Genomic DNA, 14,752 nt, shown 5'->3' with positions numbered 1-14,752 from the left:
CCTGGGCCCCTCTTCCCATCATCTCTCTCCAGCCTCTGGTCTCCACTTCCCTCCTCTGTTCTCTTTTTGCTCACTCCAACCCTCAAGGACTCTGAAAATCAGAGCCCTAAACATTAGCATCTTACATTCACATCAGAGGTCTTCTCTCCTGAAGAGAGGAGACACCAGCCCCATCATGAATGAACATGACTGTTGCTACAATCAGCAGCCCAGCTCAAAGTGACTCAAGCAAAAGGGACTTTATTGGCTCACACAACCAACCAAATAACCTACCAACTGAATGGTCTGGGGCTGGAGGCTTCAGTCACGGCGGCCCTGGGTGCTGTCGGGGCTCTTTCTCCATCTGGTCTGCTTCAACCTTCAGGATCTTCCTCCCACAAGGAGGCAGGACGGCCACCATCAGTTGTAGGATCACCTCCTGTTGAAGCTGTGGCCCTGCTGATAGTTCCAGCCAAGATTCGCCGGGCTGCCGCTCGGCGGGTCCCTCACAGGGCCTGTGCTGGGCCAGGCCTGGCTTGTGTGCCCACCCGGGGAGCTCGGATTGGGGCTGGATGGGGGTGGAGTTCTCCAAAAGAAAGTCACTGGATGCTGAGTGGAAAGCAACAAAGTTAGGCCTCACTGCATCAGGTGACCCACCTTCCACTAACCTGCGTGGACTGAAAAGTTCTAACTGCAAAGGAAGGAAAAGGCAAGGGTCTTTGCAAAGGGGATGATCATTTCCTATCTCTGTGTACCCACAGTTAAGTATAAGGATCGAGAGAGAAAAACAGACTAAGAAGAAATAACACTACAATGCTAGCCTCTGAAATTACAGTTACTTTAATTTTTCTTTTTGCTTGTTTTTTAACTTTCCAATTATGCATATTTGATTAATTCTAAAATAAATAAATGTGGCCCTGGCCGGGTAGCTCAGTTGGTTAGCATGTCATCCTGATACACCAAGGTTATAGGTTCAGTCTCCAGTCAGGGCACATATAATAATCAATCAAGGAATGCATAAATAATGGAACAACAGATTGATATTTCTCCCTTTCTCTCTCCCCCTTCCTCTTTCTCTAAAATCAATAAAATAAAATAATTTTTAAATTAAGTAAATTAATTAATTAAAGATGTAAACCAGAGGAGAAAGTTCAAGTACTGTAGACAGAGAGTGGCTCTCCTTTGTTCACCTCTCTTCAGTGGGTGTCCTACCCCACGTGATGTCAACACCCCTCGTCTCTGAATGTCGCACCCTCAGCCTCTCTCCCTTTCACAGGCAGCTTCGAAGCCAGCTCAGCCTCGTGATCATGGCCCGGCTGCTGGGCCAGCAGGAGACGCTCCCTCTCTGGCAGGAGAAGGCCGAGGTGAGTTTGTGTCTCCAACAGGTGTGTCTCTTGGGGCCTGGGAAGCCTGTGGGCTAGTGGCAGCTCTCCCATGGCCTCCTGGTCTCCTTGCCATGAGAGCCAGGCTGAGTTTGGACTTTTCACTCACATTCTTGCATTGGACAATTACTTTTTTTATGTGCCTGCTATGTGCTAGTCTCTGACGATAGAGTGTGGAGCAGGGAGCATATATTACTTTTTTTTTAAATTATGGTAAAATATATCTAATATAGACTTTACCATTTTAACTGTATTTTTTAACCATCTGAATCATTTGAAGTGTAGGGTTCTAATCATTTTGATGTGTCCAGGTCAAGGGCCTTAAGCACATTCACAATGTTGTGCAACCGTCCCCACCATGCGTCTCCAGAAACTGTACCCGTGAAACACCAACTCCCATCCCCTCCTCCTACAGCCCCTGCTTATCTCACTATTTAGAGGTGAAAAACCAACACTATTCGGTTGAAACTGCTCCCTTTCATTGTCCCTCTGTCCCAGTGTTAGGCACTCTTTGGACAGTGGGAGGTAGTTTTATCTTTTTCCCTGTTCCTCTGCTCTCCAAAAAGCTCTGACTACAACCTCCTTGCAGCTCAAAGAACATCCCTTCAGGGGCCCTGGGGGCAGCCTGAGTCCCAGCCAGCCTCGAGATATGTGGTGGGGGGATTGAGAATGCTGTCAGCCTCCCAAGAACCTCCCTGCAGCCCCAGAACAAGTGCTGGATATAGCTGAACCCTCCAACTCAGCCACCAATATGGGCAAGGTTAGGCCTGCCAAAAGGCAGTGTGTCTCGGGTCACTAAAGGTATACTGGGCAAGCCCATGTAGCCCCTTGACCAGAGAGCTGAGAGAATATTCCAGCACACCCTGGGGCAGGGTGGACAGTTGCAGGGAGGCAGCTCAGAAAGGTTACCAGCCGGGCTGGCTTGTCAGAGCAGGCCTGGCCTGGCCTGGCCCTTGCTGTCCCCTTCGCCTTAAATGCCTTCCCCCTAGGGATTAGCATGACTGTAGCTTCTTGTCATTCCATTTCCAGCTTAAGTGTCACCTCCTTCAGGAGGTCCTTCCTGAACACCCAACCCAAAGTACCCTGACACCGTCACCCGGTTTTTAAATGATTTTTGTGTTCAGGGTCTGTGTACACATGTACACAGTATGTGTACACACATGCACACCAGCAGCTCCTTGAGGCCAGGGACCAAATGGCTTTTGCTTATTGCTGCCCCTTGGCGCCCAGCACAGCACTGGACACATCCAGGAACTCTTGAGCGCACACTTGTGGAAGTGAGTTGCCAATATGTGTGCAAAGGGGTTGTTCTCCAGGCAGAGACCTTGAGAGGAGCCTGCACAGGGGTCACTTCACAGAAGTGACAGCCCGATGACAGGACATCTCTGTGAAGAAGAAGAGAGGGACCAGACAGTGCTGTGGGGATTGCCACATGATTAGGGGCAGAGGAAGGCAGGGGTGTAGCAGTCGGCGGGGAGGCAGGGGACAAGACCAAGGGGTCCCAGGGGGCTCCAGAGGGCCACCTGTCAGAGAGGCATTGGTGTTGGCCAGATGGGGTCATGGAGCCCCACAAGGAGAGAGCACAGGGTCATCAGAGTGCAGCGAGGGGCCAGAGCGCCAAGACCAGGGAAGGAAGGACCAACCAGCTGTAGGTGGTGGGTGATGAGTAGAGGTGGCCGCCCACCAACAGCATTTGGCAGGGACTGGAAAGACAGAGGGTGACTCCAGCATCAGGGTCAAGTCAAGGTTTGGGGTTTTGTTTAGCTTTGTTTTTACTGACCTGAGCCTGTGCCCGGGACAGTGAGGAGAGGCTTGCAGACTCTGGTCCAGGAGATGCCCTCAGATGAGAGGGTGTGAGTTCCCAGAGGTGTCCTGAGCCCAGCATTGAGGAGAGGAGTCTGCAGGCAGGCAGGACAGCTGTGCAGAGCCGTGGCTCGAGGGGGAGGGAGGACCAGCTCAGGCCCGCCAATGGCCTTCCCTTCCGTGTGTTTCCCAGCTCCACTTACTGCCAGCCCCGGGCTGCTGCATGGCCTCCTTCCAGGTCTCCCGCTGCAGGCACTCCCCTGTCCAGTCTGGCTCGTCAGACAGATCCTCATGAAACACACCTTCAAAGGGCACCTCAGTCCCACAGCTGCCCATGTTCAGCCCACACGCCTTCTCCCAACTTCTCTGTAGGGCCTGCCAGTGCAGCCTGTCCCCCTCCCCGACCCTCCTCCAGAGGCCAGCTCCGCACCTCTGCACACAGCTCTGTGTACCGATGCTTCTTCCTTTTCACGCATCACTCCCAACTGAACAGTGGTGGCTAACATGCCAGCCAGCACTGGCTGTGTCCCAGGGGCCATCTCAAAGCTCACCTCTTTCTCACAGCAGCCCCAGGTGGTAAGGACTCTGTTTATCATTCATCTTTTATAGATGGGGAAACCAAGGCAGGTGCGGTTAGGAAAATTCTCAAGATCACACAACAGCAAAGCCATGGATCTGGGATTCAAGCCCAGAGGTCCTGGCTGCAGAGTCCTACCCTTGACCCCCCTGCAGCAAGTCATCTGTGCTCCCCCAGGCACTCCCTTGGCTCTCAGTGTAGTGACAGCCTGGGCCACACCTGCAGCTTCATGCTGCAGGTGCCCTGCTGGGTCCCTTGAGCTTTAGTCCTGGATGCAGACAGGCAAGGGCCATTCCTTCCTCATTCTTCATCAATGTACAAGAGCTTAATAGACCTTACTGACTGATTCACTAGGAAGGGGGGATGCAAAGGCTGAGAATTGACTCTATGGGAGGAGAGGATCTGGATGAGTGCTGGGCAGGGAATTCTCAGGGCACCACTGGGCAGAAGTCCCCAGTGCCTGCATTGCTTGGCTTCCAATCTCAGGCTGCAGTCTGTGGCCTTGAGAGCAGGAGCAGGAGCAGAACCAGGAGCAGGAGCAGGTGCTAGACAATGGAATTTGAGGATCGGGACTTCTGTAGGTGGCCAGGACATAACAACGCCAAGACTTGCATTTTCCAGGAGAGTCTCGGGGTCACACTGCCTCCTGTGGTTCCTGTGACTCCCTGGACTATCCCAGAAAAGCAGGGTTTTGGCCTCAGGCGTTAGTATGCTCCAGATGCTTTTCAGGTCACTAAAGATACAGAACCTGAATAGAACTCAGTCCCTCCCTCACAAAACTCATGGTCCAGGGGGGATGGACAGGGGGACCAAGAAAGACGTAAATATTTGGCATGCCAGGTTGTGATAAGTGCTAGAGAGAAAAATTAAGCCAGATGAAGAAGAGAGGGAGTGTTGGCAGGATGCTATTTTATAGGGTTGAACAGGGACATTTGAGCACAGACCTGAAGAACTCATGCAGGTTTCTGGAGGAAGGGGGAACCGCAAGTGCAAAGGCCCTGTGGCAGGCAAAGTTCTCTTAGGTTGGAGAAGAAACAGAGGCTAGTGCAGGTGGAGAAGCTGTGGAAGTTGGAGAGGAAAGTGGGTACTCAATCCACCAGCACCTCCAGGCCATGGTGGGGGCTTTGACTTTCATGCCAAAGTGGAAATCTATTGGAAGGTTTTAAAAGGAGAAACATAATTGTTTTATAAAATTTTTACAATTTACTCTGGCTGCTGTATTAAGAATAGACTATTGGAAGGGGGTGATGGCAGTAACCATGGTAAGTAAGAGATGATGGCAGTTTGGTCTGGGGAGGTGGTGGCATAGGTGGTGAGATGTGGTCAGAGTCTAGGTGTATCTCCCACAGCCGTTGGGACCTAGCATGTGAGAGAAAGGAGGCAAGCAGGGCTCCAAGATCTGTACACCCAGCAGGGTGGAGAGGCATTTGACTGAGACAGGCAAGGCACAGGTGGAACAGGTTTGGAGGCAACTCAGAGTCTGTTTTCTTGTCTTAGTCCACCTCCTGCCACACAGCAAGCCTCTTTTGTCAAGCCATGTCTTTCTTCCAGGTTGGAGATTGGAAAACAGGGGCTTCAAATGGCTGAACGGCGATTGGGTTTGCATCTACTAGGAAAAGGCTTGTACAGCCCTGCCTGGCTATTTACGAGTATTTGTTGGTTCATTTAATGAGTACGGATTAAGCATATACTATGTGCCAGGCACTGTGCTAGGCTCTGGGGACACTGCAGTGAATGAAACTGCCCTCATCAGGCTTACATTCTAGTAAGGGAAGAGGGAACAGATAATAATAAACAAGTTACACAGCGTGTTAGAAGGTGATAAATCCCATGGAAGTACAAGTAGTGCAGAGTCTGGATTGGCAAATGGAGTGGTGTGTGCTGGAGGGCTGAGGGGAGCTGGGGGAGCCTCATCAAGCAGGTGGGCTTGGAGCTGCGGCTGGAAGAAGGAGAGGGGCAGTTGTGCAGAAGGACCACACAGGATACAGGCTCCTGGAAGCAGGAGGGGCCACTGGGTCATCGCAAGCATGTAAGATCCTGGCCTTCTCCTTTGGGCAAGTAGGAGAGCAGTCAGGGTTGAGCACAGGAGCGACAGTGCCTGCGCTGGAAATGGCCTGTCTGCTCCTGCCCAGTAGACTGTTGCCAGTTGGAGACCTGCCTTCAGGAGTGATCATTTGCTTCTGGCCTAGAGGTGTCTGCCCTCAAGGGCTGAGTGTTTATGGAGCCAGCTCCTAGAAACAGGGGCAAGGTGAGGAGATGTGCTGGTCAGGCCCAGGCCCAGCTAGGATCCACGAGGCCCAAACAAGCCCTTATACTGGAGAGAAAGGGGATGGCTGAGCTGGAACCAAAAGAGAATAAGCAATCAGAAGCGGGTGGCTCACTGCGCTGAGCAGAGCGGAGCTGTTTTCACAGTGAAAGGGAAGTGTGTGCTCCTCTGCTGAGCCGCGCCCAAGGCTCCCTGGGAGGGAGGTGGTCCAGCTGAGGCAAGGCTGCCTGCCTGAGGGCTGCTTCTGGGGACACCGGCTGCAGTTGGGAGCCCTCAGCGGGCAGGGCTGTTGTGGAAACTATCCCCAGACTTGCAAGGACTAGCAAGGCGGCACACTTGGTTTTGGTGAAGCTCCAGATGGTGTCTCTCTTCACCTAGAACCTTCCCTCTTTCTCCCTGCCTTCTCATCTTCCCTTCTGACAGGATCAGACACTAAGCCAAGAAGCCTTGGCTCCCGTCCGGGAGTCAAGCCTGACTCCTAACCCTCAGACCAGCTGCTTTTTTGGGTTGTCTAAGCCCGCAGCCTCTGAAGGGCTGAGCAGGTGTCTGAGAGTGAGTCAAAGGGAGGAAGCCAGGTGTGCGGGGCAGGGCTGGGCTCAAGCAGGGAGCTGGGCTCTGGGGCTAGAGCCCTTGCCCTTTTGGCCACCCTGCACCTGCTACATCTGAGGAGGTGGTGCCTCTGTGAACTCCCCTGACTCTACTCCCTCATCCTGCACCAACACCACCCCTCCTCAGCACGCCTCAGAGGGGCCACAAATTAGCTTCAGGACAGCTGGAGTTCGACTGTGGCTGCCCAAACCAGGTGCAGGGGCTGGGCAGGAAGGATTGCTCGCTGCAGACAAGGTCCAGAGGGTGGGGAAACTGGCCCATTTGTTCAGAGAGGATGAGTCGTTTAAATGGGGAGTAGGGGCAGCTAGCAGATTAAGTGACATTTCAACCAAATGCAAGTTGTGGACCTTGTAGGGGAATCCCCATTCCAACAAAGCAACTATAGGACACATTTGAAACAGAGAAAACTGAACACAGATGTTAGATTATATGAGGAATTAATTCTTGGTAATTTTGTTGGGCAGGAGAATGGTATTGTGATTATGTTGGATGGAAAAATCCTTATTCTTTTCTGTTAGAAGCTCTTTATGGGTAAAATGATATGACGTTTGGATTTGCTTTAAAATTCTCTGGAAGGAAAAATGGAGCAGTGGGAGGAAGAAACAGGGCAGGCAGCATTGAGACTGGATAGTAAGAAGCTAGGAAAATTCCTTGGCAAGTGGAATAGGGAAACAGATAGCTGAACACAATGGCCGAGCAATTTATGTATAGCTAGGTGCAGATTGTCACCAGGCCACAGGCGACAAAACTGGGAAAACAAGAACCTGGCCCCCAGGGTAACCTCTTCTATCCTGTCCTTTCCTCCCTGGAGATAACATCTAGGCCCCAGTTGTGTTTCAGCTCCAGGCCCAGAAAAGCAGCAAAACCAGGTGGGTGACACCACCAGCTATGGATTCCCTGCCCTGTCACTGACCAATCAGTGGAGACCATGACCCTGAAAGAGCACACCTGGGGAACTGATGAATATTTAATGAGCCCTTCCCTGAGCCCTCCCCTAAGATTCACCGCCTTGAAGAAAAAGATAAAAGCTTCAAGACCAAAGACCCAGCCTGCCCTCTCCCTCTGGGGGTCACCCACCCCATTCCTTTCCCTTCTTCCCCACTTCTTTCTTCACAGGCTCACATCTCCTAAACTCAAAGGCAATGGCAGCTGGCAACTTGTCCCAGGTTGATCCCCTGAACCTGCCCCCAAAGCCCCCTTTTCTCTGACTTCCTAGTGAGCTAAGGCAGCCCAGCCTAGGCTCTCCTGTTGCTTCCTCTGTGCCAAGATCTTCCTTGTTTCATTGCCCCAAGCTTTAATAAATGTGTCCTCATAGTCACCTGAATTCATGTGAAATCTTTCCTACACGAAGTCAAGAACCTACACATGGCAGCTGGCCCTAGGCAGAAACCCACCCCTCCCCCAATGTCTCCCGCTCAGGGCCCCTTCCTGGTAACACCATGAAGATGACGCAGCCGGTCATTGTTCCCAGTGAAAGGTGTAGGGGGTCGTAGGCAATCTCTTCCTCTCTGAGCCCTTGCCCAGGCCCCACAGGAATAAGTTAAATGGAAAGAGAGGGACCCGGGAGAGTGGGCCCCAAAGTGAGCAGCAGCTCAGGGTGGGCAGGGTCTTCCTGGTGTCAGAGGAGACCCTCTCTGCTGGTCTTGGTTCTTCTAAAACATGAGTGTCTGCTTACTCCAGGCAAGTGGATTCCACCTCCAGCCCACAGAGCTCTTCCTAGTTCAGTCCTTTAAGGGAGGTCTCGCCCTGTGCCAGGCCCTGTGTGACTTTCGAAGAAGTTGTGTGCTTATCTCCATTTTACACGTAATACTCAGCTTCTAAGTGAGAGGTAGATCCAGGTCCTGGAAGCTGGTGGCCTGGCTCCAGAGCCTACACTGTAACCCACACTGCCAGCTGAGGCAGCCAGGCCAAGGGTCCCTGCAGTGCCCTGAGCACTCAACTGCCACCCGCTGTGAGTGACAGCCTCTCTTCTTCTCCCCAGCTGGTAGTGCTCAGTCGGCTCCTGAGCCTCATGAGGCCATCATCCCTTAGGCAGTACCTGGACTCTGAGACCTTGCCACTCTGCCGGGAGCAACAGCCGAAGGCCAGTGCTGAGCTAGACCACAAGGTGAGCACCCAGCACCTGCCCACCTCTACCCGCTGTTGCACCAGGGGAGCGGGTAAGGCAGGGCTATTCATCCTTCACCCCTCTGGGCCCTGGGGAAAGAGACTGGCAGGCTGCCTCCCTCTGGTGGGTAGGTAGTCACGGTGTGGGCACAGCCTGTGATTAGTGCCCTTGCCAGGCCCCGCGCTGTGGGGTGCTGTGTGCACAGGCTGAATGTCCGCTCAGCCCTGCTCTGGATCCTGCTGCACCCTGTATGCCCTGGCATGGCTTTGCTGGCCACAGGTGCACTGGGGGTCTTACCACACTGTTTAGAGAAGATGCAGGAGCAGAAATGCTGATGAGGAGGATGTGGTGGGAAGGGACATGAAGGAGAAGCCAGGGGAATGTCCAGCCTTGAGAGGCCCCCTGTTCTCCGAGGGCACTACTGGGTCCAACCTTCCTGTTCTTACTCAGGATGTCACTGAACCTGAGTCCTTGGCCTTCTCCAGTTCTTCCTCATGGACTTTCCAGGTACCGTCCAGATTCCCTGAAAGCCATGCTTTGGTGGAAGCCAGGGCAGCAAGGCCCCCATAGCTGGCAAGTGTGGGGTTTGGAATGCTAAGGCTGTGGCCCCTGGGGTGAACGCCAACCAGGGGCAGGTATGGGGGCTTCAGATTGGGATTCCCTAACCTGGCTTCTTGGGGAGCACGGATGGATCTCAGTGAGCACCTTAGCCCTGGGGACTCAGGATGAGGAACACAGATAGGTATCTTTCTAATTTAGGAATGTGGTAATTCCAAAAACTCACTGGGAGGCTGGGTGTTAAGAATTCAGAAGTCTAACCTTTGGGCATCAGCCTGCAAATCAGATAAATGAATTAATTACTTAATGAACACCAATGGACCATTAGGAAGATATGAGAACCCCCAGGTGCATGCTCTCTTCTGCAAGGTGTGAGAAGCTTGTCTTTCAATTTCACGTGCCATTCTGGCCATCATCACCAGGCTGCTGCGCCCCCCGGGCGTGTGTCCCTTTCTCCTATGCCAACTATTTCCTGAAAAATGGGGCTGGTTACAGAGGCTGAGTGGAGTGCTGGTGGGGGGCAGCCCTGGGCAGGGCACTGGTTAGAGGCCTCAGGCCTGGGCTGGGGGAAGGAAGAAGGGGAGAGGTAAAGGAGGGACTGTGCCTTGTTCACACATGATAACTGTGACCTCCAGGTGCCTTGGGGCCATTCCTGTGGCCTGACCTCACCTAGTAGGTGAGGGTATTCTTTATTTTGAGGACTGTCCTCACACACATAAAGGAGGTTGTAAGGTGTTCGCCTGGTCAGTGGTCATATTGGAAATGACAAGTCTGGCCTGGAAACGCAGAGGGGCTGGCATGTCTTGGCACCTGCACTGGGGCCTAAGTTCACAGTGGGCAGTCCAGGGCAGGGGAAGGGATGCCGGAGGATATCAGATGCCTTTGCTGTAGCAGGAGCCCATCTGGGGGTAGTCCTGGCCTGAGAGGAAGGTGGTACAAAGCAGAGGAGGGAAGGTAGCAGGCCAGGCTGGTGGGAGGCACCGAGGAAAACACAGAAATGTGAAGTGTTCTGTCCCCCTGGGCCAGGATCTGTTCTGACCTGGAGGGGCTAGGTGGGGCCAGTGACTGGGCTCCACAGCCCAGCCCTACTCCCACCTCTCGGTGACTGACTCCTCATTAGGCCTCAGCACGTTTCATCTTCAAAGATGATCAGGCTACTCACCAGCCAAAAAGAGTGGAGGCATCCTCCACCCTGTTTTACAGGGAGTGGTGGTCTGGGCCGGCTGAGCCTTTTATCCTCAGAGCTCAAAGGCTTGGCCTTCTTTCTCCTGAGGTACAGCAGGGGACTAAGGCCAGAGTGAGATTGGCCACAGGTGACCAGCCTGGAGGAAGTGGGACAGGCCCCTTCCCAGCCTGTGGGCCCCCTCCCTCAGACCCTGCACACTCCTGTCTGGGAGATTTCCTGCCCTAGAGAGACTGCTGTGCATTGCAGCCCTCCTCCAGCCTGCAGATAAACACTTCTGCCAGGCTCCACTCCCTGGTTTCCCCACCTCCTCTCTTTGCCTGGGGCCTTGGCCTGGTCTCCTCTTTCCCCCGTGACAGCTCGCAGCCTTTCCCCAGACTGGGAAAGCTGCTCTCTGCTGCCCAGGACATGACTTTCTGTCCTCACTGATCTCAGGGCTTTGCAGTTGCCCCTTTACTTATCATGTTCCTACATAGACTGGGCACAGTCAATGTCTCCCAGCATCACATGGTGTGTTTGGCACTAGATGAGTGAATGAATGAAGACAACTTGAATTCCTCTTCCCCTCTGAACTCTCTTCTTCCCCCACCCCATTCTAGTCTTCCTGCCCGGCTTCTGGAGACCTTCCTCTCCTGCCCACCCTCCGACCAGCCTCTGCATGTTGGCCCGTTGTCTCTAAAGTTCTTGTATCATTAAGGCTGCAAGGGTTTGTAGCCTGGGCTTCTGTGAGGTGCTTCACTCCACAAGTGGGAGTGAACCAATCAGAGAACACTGTGTGTAATTATAAGCTAGTGAGGTTCTTGCCTGGGAAAGCTAACCACCAAGTGCTACAAAGGAGAGAGCCTGCCCCTAGCACAGCCCTGCAGGTGTGGAGGGAAGACTGGCTGTCCTGCACTGGTGGTTTGTATCCCAGCAGATCACCACAGAGCTTGTGGAATATAGGAATCCTGCTTCTTAACGGGGTGATTAGAATACTTGCAGCATTTTCAAGTGCTTTTGGATAAAGAAATCATTGCCCAGCCCCTTGCTGGTGTGTGGGTCAGATTATTTTGAACAGAAAACTATTAAAGCCCAATAAATTCTGGAAGAGTTTGCTACCTCCCCTTTTCCTGCCTAGAGATTCAGAAAGAAAAACCCGCTTCAGAAGGGAGCCTTAGCACATATGAATGAAGTGTGGCAGACAAGGAGAATCCAAGCAAAAATCTGTTTCCTAGGTTCCCTTCTGTGTACCACTGTTTGTGGGTGGCCAGGTAAGAATGTATTTACCAAATGTTTGATCTTTCTCAACTACTATGAACTAACTGCCTACCTCCCTCTCCTTAATCCAAAACAACATAAATACCTTAGTTTGCCTCACCATCTTTGTAATTTAAAAAAATTTTTTAAATTTGTTGATTTTAGAGAGAGAAACAACCTGTTGTCCCACTCATTTATATGTTCATTGATTGCCTCCTACATGTGCCCTGACCAGGAATTGAACCTGCAACCTTGGCATATCAGGACAATGCTCCAACCAACGGAGCTACCTGGCCAGGGCCTGGCTTTGTAATTTGTATGTGTATGTGAATTCCCTGTGCATGTATTAAGATTTGGTTTTCTCCTCTTATCTGCTGTGTATCTTTCAAATTCTTCGACCAGCCGGAAGCACTAAAAGGAGAAAAAGGAAGTTTATCTGGCCCCCAGAGTAGCCATTGTTGGCCCTGTGCTTACCTGGTTTGAGAGGAGTTCTCCCAGAGGAGAGCAGACAGATGTCAGAGCGATGTTTGGGGTCTTAATGCAGGAATATACTCAGACTTGGTCTCAGGTGCTCCTGTCTGGCCCACAGATATGAATTCTGCAAGAGACAGGGCCTTCTGAGCCTCCATATCAGCCCCGTGCATACAAACATCACATAACTGAATTCACTTTGCCACTGTATCCTGGAAACTGTCAAAAGCATGTGTTTCACGATATAGTCTTTCCTATAAGCCAGACTTTGGTCCTTGCTTGAGTCATCTGACCCAGACCTTAAGAACCAAAAGCGCCACCAGTCTTACAGGTGACACCAGCACTGAGAAATAACAGGGAGCCAACACAGGTGACTATGCTATTCACTCGGCTTTTATTAATACAGATTCAATACAAATCCATACTAACCTAAAAACAATACTAATCACTTGGATATAATTAGTAATGACATCACACAAGAGAATTGGGGGATAATGAACCTGAGTCCCAGAGTCTCAGTCTGCAGGTCCAGGAGACAGCACAGTAGGCCTGGGAGCCATCAGTGTCTTTGAAGGCAGAATCTCTGGAGCTGGGTCAGCAGTGGGGCAAACAAAGTCCTCAGTCCAGCAGGGCAGAGCCTCTGGCGGCACATCAGGCAGATCAGCATGGAGTGGAGCAACACCTTGGTGTATGGAAATTTGCTGTCTCGGTGGTGACTCTGAAGTCCACCTCAGTTATACCCATGAGGGTCATGTAATCCACCCCTCTGGGTCTCTTAATAATCGTCTTGGGACTCTTGATAAGTGGTTGGGGAAATCCCATGTGGGCTTATGCTAGGATACTCCACCTCTATAGATGGGTCTGTTCGGGTCATGTGTGCAGATATTTTGAACACTACTTGCCAGATGTATCTGCTCTGACTTACGTAGTTTCCCTCTTAAACCAAAGTGTCATGGCTGACTGGCAGCCATCGTGGTTGACATGAGTGACTCCACTTGTTTATATACTTTATGCTATCTTGATCAGACCAATGCCATTGTATTGGTCCTGCTCTCCACAGAAGCCACCAGCTCAGCCTTCCAACCCAGAACCAGTGATCCTGGGGATTTGGATTTTTTTTGTTAAAGTCTGTAAACCATTGTCGATGTAAGAAATGTCTAAATGTGTAGAGAATTTTTAATGAATTTACTTGAGCCAAACTGATGACAATTGCCCAGTTGCAAAATATTAATAGATTGAAAAATGCTCCTGAAAATGGAAGTTTTGCAGCTTATTTTATACATTAGAATCAAAGGAGGAGACATAAGGGAAGTTACATGAACGCCACTGGTGGCAAATTAGAGGTGGGAGGAAGCAAAGTAGGGATATCTCTAGGATTGGATAAAAAGTAAAACAGAGAGGCTTACTTCTTTTACATTAGTGGGCACTGAATGGTTAGTAGTTAACATTTATAGCACATAGAGATGGTATTTGGGGAATAAGATAACAATGGGGGGGTGGTTTGTAGTCTCTGTTCTGGTGCCCTAGGTTATTGCCTAAGGGGTCTGGAAGAAAAGATCACTCTGACATTTCAAAGGTATGTTATCTTAGATGCAAAAAGACAAAAAACAGGCTCACCTAGGAGCTTAGGACCTAGGATATGCCTACCCAGAGCCTAGGACGCGAACATCTGCCATGACTCGCTTTTGGTTAGGGAGTTTTACTTTCGTACCGTCCTATGTGGTTACTTTTGGTCTCTGAGTTTGTAAGGCTGCCATGCAGGCCTCCCTCGAGTCAGTCAGGTTTAGTGAGTGGCCCCTTTTCTGTCCACAGTGTGTTTGGCCAAATTTTGTCTAACTGTGGCTGATCTCGGAGTCTTGGCCCACTCACTTTAATTGAGGTTATTGATACTTTGGCCTTGCTGAGCCCCCATCGTCTGCTTTGCCCCATCTACCACACTTTCCTGCTGTTTCTGGCTGCCTTTCCCCAGGCTTGGGCTATATAGGTGCCTCTGGGAAGGAATTTCTGGTTCCGTCTTTTGCCCTAGGAATATGGAAGATATATAGAACCAGACTCTTTATGGTGGTGTGGGAGTTTTCCCCAGTTTGGTTAAATTTGGAAACTTTGAGGAAGTGGACTGTCTCTCACTATGTGAAAGAAAAGGAAGATCCACAGTAGGGGAAGTCCAGGGCTGGCCTGCACCCAGGCACTAGGAGCCCAGTCCTGTCTCCTTATCAGCCTCCTCACAGCCTAATGATGTCCTTGTAGAACAGACAGCCTGGGGCCCACTGAAGGTTCTGCACATGCTATGGTCCCTGTGCCCTGTGGGCTAGCTGCAAGGGGCCATGCCACCTAGATGGAGCCTGGCCGACCACAGGTGGCTCCTGTCAGCTTCCTTACCATGCATACCCACCTGCCTGCGGTTGACCCTCTGCTTGGGGACAGCCTGCGGATGGGAGAAGTGCTTGTGTACAGTTGATTGTTGAAGCTGGATGTGCTCCAAGCCTGGACTATGCTTTGGGCTTCACGTTCTTTGAGTGCAAGTATTCCTGGGATCCCCGCATGTCCTCCACAGGGGCCGTTGGCCTGTATCTCGCCCCAG

At 51.5% G+C, this 14,752-nt stretch overlaps 1 protein-coding gene across 1 annotated transcript in view; it reads left to right on the top strand.

Annotated features, from left to right (window-relative positions):
- FAM178B (family with sequence similarity 178 member B) overlaps positions 1–14,752 on the top strand; it is a 91,744-nt gene that overhangs the window by 65,626 nt on the left and 11,366 nt on the right. The window contains exons 11-13 of the mRNA XM_090280764.1: positions 1,256–1,343; positions 8,598–8,723; positions 9,174–9,230. Coding sequence (XP_090136890.1) covers positions 1,256–1,343; positions 8,598–8,723; positions 9,174–9,230 — 271 coding nt within the window. The remainder of the gene's footprint in view (positions 1–1,255; positions 1,344–8,597; positions 8,724–9,173; positions 9,231–14,752) is intronic.

Source organism: Furipterus horrens, unplaced genomic scaffold, assembly GCF_987537825.1.
Source record: "Furipterus horrens unplaced genomic scaffold, mFurHor1.1.pri manual_scaffold_6, whole genome shotgun sequence".
NCBI lineage: Eukaryota > Metazoa > Chordata > Mammalia > Chiroptera > Furipteridae > Furipterus > Furipterus horrens.
Note: the sequence above shows the minus strand (reverse complement) of the source record. Positions and strands in the feature narration are given on the sequence as shown.